We start from the raw sequence: 7,184 nt of genomic DNA, 5'->3' as shown, positions 1-7,184 counted from the left end.
GTCAAAGTGCTCTATAAGAGCTTTTTTGAAGGTGTCCCAAGTCAAGGGTCTTCCATTGCAACGTTGATGCCATTGCCACCATTGCCATCTTTCATTGTCCAAGTACATGCTCCCCACCATAAGCTGAGTCTCATTATCTAAGATGTAATTCAGATTGAAATACTACTCCATTTGTGCTACCCATGCTGCCGGGTGAGAACCATCAAATTTATGCATATCCAGCTTGGGTGGTCGCAGACGGGATTGTTGGTGGGTGCCCTAGAGGTGAAGAGAGTGGCTAGACTCACCCTCACTGTGATCATTGCCAATATACGCCTCCTCGCGGGCTTCCGCCTTGCCCTTAGAGAGTGCATTAGTTATTTTCATCAGCTTATCTTGGAGGTATTTCAAGGATTGTTCAAGTTTTTCGATCTTCTCATTGGCCATAGCTTGAGCTCTAGTTTCTACCATGCACCGATCCGATGTACTGGAAATTTGGGACCGCCTGAATTTCTTTTTTGGCACTAACAATTGAATGGTACCACCTTGCTCAGCTCGTCATCTTGATTCTTATGGGCTATATCACCAATAAGCACCCTGGGGGGTCTCCTAACGGAGTTTTACTCCTTGCTTAGGAATACTGCAGTAACCGAATCCTCAAAATGTCAATGCTGCCAAAAGTCCTGCGAAAATCACGCCCCAGTATAGGAACCCACACAACTACTCAGATCTGGATGGTGGCTCTGGTGGATTTGAATGGCTGATCGGATAGATCTGAGTGGTGGAACAGATTGCTGCTGTGGATCTAATCGATCTAATAGATCTAAATGACTGTTCTGTTAAATCTGAGTTGCAGGACTGATTTCCGCTGTTGCTGCAAACCGCACTTGCGAGATCTGATCTGGCAGAGATTATGCATGATCCAGAGATAGAAAACAGAAATATGGTCTCGAGGAGTGTCAGGTGCTATAGATTGCAATATACATAAGGGTTTGACAGTAGTACTTGGCCGAATTTTTCAGGGCACTAACCAAGGAGGATCAATCGTACCCTTAGCCGTGCAACTCGACTACCCTATCGTATGGGCGAGTAATCTCTCCGAGTGCTATTCTCGGTGTACTGTAGCAGCAAGACGGCCGATGTTTTATCTATGGCGAGGTTTCAAGGGTGTTAGGGGGCTTCCAATATACCAGAGGGTACTTGGAAGACAGTCCGTGCGTGGTTCTGTCTAATGCGCTACTACTCGAAGGGGTACCCACAGGGGTTACAAGGGAGTCCAACAAGTGTGACCACCTCTTGTATTTCCTGCGTGCATGCCTCCCCAAATCCGTAGGTTTATGCGCTCAACGACAGATCCCATGGTTTAAAGACGCCGAAACATGTCTCTAGCCAAATTTTTTTTTTGCTAAAAAATGGAGATCCCACCGGCCCTGGAAAGCGCTCTGATACCACTTGTTATGCTCTTAACTTGCAAGATGATACAAGAATACCAAATATGCGCAGAAATATACCCAGAACATAGAACAGTGAGAAATAACAACAGGTATTTTATTATTCAGAAAGTAATGTTCACTTGCCTCTTCGAGGGGGCAACCTCCAATAGAGCAGAGCTCGATTACAAAATAAGACACGATGCTCCTCGCAGGGAGTCTCTATCCTTTATATATGACTCATACATGCAATACCATGGAGAAATACCATGGTTCTTATTAATACCATCTATCTAATACCATGGCCCATTTGCAACTAACTGTGGTCCCATCATTAAATGTGGGTTAACCACTTACAATTATTAATATGGGCTTTATTTACTCTTTACTTAACTATAACTATGACTCAATCCTACTACATAAATAAGGGGGTTAGGGTGGGACCCTAACACAGTACCTTAGAGCTTGCATGTCCTAATGGCAAGTTCTTCACATTCGACGACAAGTTCACATCATTGGCCTTCGATCGAGTGATTTCACGGGTGTTCGACTTCAGTTCCTCTATTCACATTCTGTGGATTGTGCTGATAGTACCTTGAGGACCATTGTCATTATTGTTGGTTTCCCTTGCGCTTGTTAACAATTTACATCATTGACTGGTAATCAAGCAGCTTTCTAGCATGTTCGACGCCAACACATCTATTCACGTGTTAGGATTTGTACCCTAATCAGGTTGTGTTGGAGCACAAGATGTTGGACTCAGATCACAAAAGTCCATGTTGCGAAGTGATGTGACATGGTTATGTTGATATACATGTATTTTTTAGATGGATGGCTATGACCATACCATGAGTTCTCATATGTGATCCTTCTCATTATTGGATGGCTGCAACCATACCTTGGTTTTGATATGATCCTCTTTATAGGACAATTGTACCCATACCTGGATCCATTTACATGATCATTCTTTGGATGGCTGCATCCATACCACTATTCATATATCATTTGACAGAGTTTTCAGTTATGTAATGTATCTGTACTTGCTTGCAGGTTTTCCGACAACAGACTCCGGTTCCCCACACTAATTCATAAAGCATTTCATCCCTCACTCAAGTCTTAACGCTTTAGGGGGCATCTGTTACACAACATTTTGTCACTGTCCATGTACTCCCGTTCCTTGATACTGGAGGACCTCTACAGTTAACCCTACATGCTTTCCTTTTATGAAGAAGCTCCCATTGTGTCCCTCTTCATGAGCAGAACAATTCCCTTTTGCACCATTTCCCCAAAATATTTAGTTTTTCCGAGTTTATAAGACCAACACTAATGACCCTTATCCTCCTCGTGCCAATATGCAGGGATTAACATTGTCCCTAGTGCCGTCCGGACCAACTGAGCTTTGTTTCAGTCATGCTGATCCTCTTATGGAATTTTTTTTAAATAAGGAGTCAAAGCTTCCAGCTATAAAAGCTTCATAACGGAAGTCTGGTAAATGGTTTGGCCAGATCGGATTGAGGATGTTAGTTTGGGCTCCTTTCCCCTATAAAGATGGAACTACCTCAAGAGATAAGACCTTCTCCCATGAGAAGAGAATCCATATCAGATTCATTCATGCTATATAAACCTCCATTTTTCCCAAGCACAAGCTAGTGTTGAAGTGTTAATGTTGGTGTGCTAGTGCTAATTAAGTTTGAAGTAAACAACAAGCTATTCATAGTTGTAACTCTCTAGTTGTGTGAGGGAGAAGTGTGACTTTTGTTTAGTGTGAAGCCTAAAGGGAAGAGCCTTAAAACTATCATTGTTGAGGCCATCATGGAATGCTAATGGAAGTGTGTGGGAACCTGGTTTTGTTGGAGGAGAACGGAAACATCAAGACAATGGTTGTAATATCTTCTTGATTCAATATATATGCCACTATCGATTGATTTCCTACATAATGTGTCATCTTACATGTTTATGGCTTAATGTTTCTTGACTTGTTAAGTAGGTTGAATTACAATTTGTCTATTATCATGGTTGTTGTTTGTTGTTGTTTACGTGTTTCAGGTGTTCGAAGAAGGAAAGGAGAGATAGCTGGAGCGAGTAATCAAGGTCATCATGAAACAAGATAAGCGTACTAAGAGGCAGGCCCTCTTAATTGGTTCTAACCTAAGGAAATCTTCGATAGAATGTATCGGTTGTGGCTAGACCCATTATTGGGCTAGAGGAATTGTTTGTTTCCGCACTCATAATTTTACTTCACCACAACTTTACTTGGCAATATTATTAGTTGTTCATCCTAGGAAAATACCTTGTAAATAGATGAACTCGCCATTAGGGGCAAAGACTGCCCAAGTTGCGGAAGATAAGTTCCATGTGCTACGACTAGCACCATCAGCAAAACCAACATAATGGTTTAACAACATCTACAAACCAAGTGGAACACAAGGTAAGCAGAAGGAACATGTCTGCAAAGCAAACAATCACACCAAAAATAAAAAACTACACACCAATGAATTCACACACTAATGTACAAAAGTAATTACATGAAATTCACGCATAATACTTTTTCAGATAAATCTCGTTGCAGAGCTTTGATAATGCATTACCTTCGTAGTCAACTAGCTCATAGGCGCCTTTTTTCATGACACGTTTAATGATATATGGTCCATGCCACATAGGTTTTAACTTCTCGGCTCCCAAATTATCGTTGGCTTGGTCATACATCATGGCCAAGTCACCTTCAGTGAAAATGCATGGAGAAATAGTTTGATCAAAATGAGATTTAACTCGTTCTTTCTGTGCCTCGATCACCATCACAGCAATATGACAGGTCTCATCAAGTCTCTCGAGATAAATTAAATGTTCCTCTTCGAGTGAGGTATCGGGGAGCAGCTCGATAGCTAATTTTAATGAAGGAATTTCACACTCAATCGGGAATGTTGCCTCTAAATCATAAACCAGCTGGAATGGAGTGAAACCAGTGGTTGTCTTAGTCGATGTCTTGTAAGCCCAAAGAGCCGAGAATAGCATCATATGCCAATCCTTTTTATGCTTCCCAATGGTTTGTTGAAGCATAGTAATCAAAACTTTGTTAATTGCTTCAACTTGGCCATTGGCATGTGGGTAGTAAGGAGTTGTGCTATCATGGCAAAGACCCAACTGAGCAGTTAGTTCTGCCATCATGTACTAATGAAAATGTGATCCGTGATCAGTGACAATGGCTTGAGGGATGCCAAAATGGGCTATGACATAGTTAAAGAGGAATTGAGTAGTAGTGATACCTTCAGCATTATATCTTGGCATCGCCTCAGGCCATTTAGTGAAGTAGTCGACGACGACGATAATATAGCCATGCCCCCCAGACGAGTGGGGGTTACATGTCATGAAATATATGCCCCATTTAGAAAATGGGCCAATGGTAATGATTGGGTGTAAGGTTGATGGTGGGGTGTGCTATTTACGGTTATAAATATGACATTCATGGCATTTTTGAACAGCTAGAATACAATATTTGAAGATGGAAGGCTAGAAATAACCGGCGCGAAGGATCTTCTGAGCAGTGGCATAGGCTAACATGTGACCACCACATGCCCCACAATGGAATTAATTCAATAATTGTTCAGCCTCTTCAAGTGTTAGAAATCTGCGAAGAACATAATCAACACAGACTCGATACATTGTATCACCAATAATCCGCTAAGATTGAGACTAATGCAGGATGCAACATCGGTTGGATTGAGACAACTTAGATCAGATGGTTTGGGTTTGAAGATAAACAATGATATCTCCATCCAAGGTTGAGAGTCCTGATGAGGAACAAAGTTTCATAAGGAATCTGCTTAGTAAAATCAGTGGAGGTGTTTGCGGAAGGAAAGGCGCAGACCAATTCGGAAAAAAACGAGTGATTTCTTTGATTTGGCGACAATAAAATACAAATTAAACTCTCCAGGATAAAAATCCATTTAGATTATTTTCCCCCAAGAAATTAATGAGTCAAAATATAAGTCATGGGGTTACAATCAGAAATCATTGTGGTCTTCTGTAGAAGAATGTATTGATGAAATCGTTGAACAACATGGATTGCTGCCAAGGCAAGTTTCTCGACATGAGCATATCAAGTTTTAGTTTCAATGAGATTTCGACTCAATTAATAAAAAAAATGTTCATTTCCATCATCATCATCATGAACTAGCACCATAGCAATGGTACTATCAACCGTGGCCAACTTTAGGAAATAATCGCAATGATAGTTAGGGGGATGCAATAAAGGAGCACTAATGAGCATTTGCTTTAGAGCATTGAAAGAGTTTTGGGAAATTTCATCCCAAATGAATGGGATCCCATTTTTGAGCAAGTGAGTAAATCCATTGGCAAGCTCAGCATAATTCGGGACAAAGTGACGAAGGAAATTAGCCTTTCCTTGCAAACACTGCAATTGGTGCAGCAATGGAGGGGGTAGATTTACAATCGACTCAACTTTCAGAGGATCAATTCGAATACCTTCTTTGGACACAAAAAAACCTAAGAGCCAACCAGATTCTAAGTAGAAGACACATTTATGCAGATCGAGATGGATATTATAGTGTCGACAACACAGAAAGATTGCTTGAAGGTGGTCTGGATGGTCATGATGCTTAGCACAATGAGTTGGTAAGTCATCTAGATAAGGTTGAATAATGTGTTTAATATCATGAAAGGCATATGACATTTCTCTCTAGAACGTAGCACCAACATTTTTAAGACCGAAAGGGAGCTTCTTATAAGAAAAAGTACCCCATGGATAGATGAAAGTTGTCTTGTGTTGATCAACGTGTAATATGTTAATATGGTTATAACCAGAAAAACCATCCATCAAAGAGAATTTTTCACTCTCAATGCACTCATCAATGATTTGGTCAATAAGGGGAGTAGGATAGTTATCTTTAGGACACATGTGTTGATGTCGCAGTAATCAACACAAACTCGAATCCCTACTTTTGAGGGATAGGGTAAATAAAACCAACCTTGAATTTTTTTCAACTTATCCCTTAATAGAAACAGCCTTCCTGGGATGCATGGGACGGAGCCGTTGACGAACGGGCTTTGCATCTTGATATGTGGGTATTTCATGCACCACAATAGCTAGATCAATACCGGGCATTTCCTCATACGACCAAGCGAAGACATCTCAAAACTAGTTGAAAAGGTCAATGTAAACCATGATCTCATTAGGAGAATAGGAAACCCCATTGTGAATGTTCTCAACAATTCTAGGTTTAATGGAAATGTCAAATGGCATGGTTACAGTAATATTTCAGAATATTACCTTAAGATAAAACTTCATTCACTAGAACAGGTGTTTGAAATGGGTGCGTCTGGTGATGAGAAACAAAAGCTTCGAGACAAGACGGAATCTCAATTAGACTTGGAAGAAAAGAGGAACGATGATGGACATCGTTCCAAGGAGTTTCGTTAAGAGACATAACCTCAACAATACTTTTGTCGGTGGGGAATATCTCATTCAAGGGATCTGGAGAATCCCAAGAACCAAGCCAAGGAGATTGTGAATAGGTATCAAGGTTCATACTGAGAACAACATGACTTTTTGAAGTTTCTGCTGAAGCCGAGACAATTTTATGATAATCCTGTTCTAAGGGACTTAGCAACATAGTGTCACCAAACGAATCAACCTGATTCAGACAAGGGATGATCCATGGGTCAAAGGAGATAGAAATCATGTTGATCAAGGTGACATGCGGAGGTGGGAGAGAAAAAGTTCCCATTAAAGAAGAATCTTTAAAAAGACTTGCCCCC

The 7,184-nt window shown here is 40.8% G+C and overlaps 1 protein-coding gene across 1 annotated transcript; it reads right to left on the bottom strand.

The window, feature by feature from the left end:
• Positions 1–3,941: 3,941 nt before the first annotated feature.
• On the bottom strand, positions 3,942–4,466 carry LOC149219075 (uncharacterized). Its single transcript, XM_089386698.1, has one exon. It carries the CDS (start codon positions 4,464–4,466, stop codon positions 3,942–3,944), a length of 525 nt encoding a protein of 174 aa, XP_089242824.1.
• Positions 4,467–7,184: the final 2,718 nt, after the last annotated feature.

The sequence above is a fragment of the Pinus tabuliformis genome, chromosome Q (assembly GCF_031772625.1).
Source record: "Pinus tabuliformis cultivar Carrire ecotype Pingquan chromosome Q, CPIR1, whole genome shotgun sequence".
Taxonomy (NCBI): domain Eukaryota; kingdom Viridiplantae; phylum Streptophyta; class Pinopsida; order Pinales; family Pinaceae; genus Pinus; species Pinus tabuliformis.
Note: the sequence above shows the minus strand (reverse complement) of the source record. Positions and strands in the feature narration are given on the sequence as shown.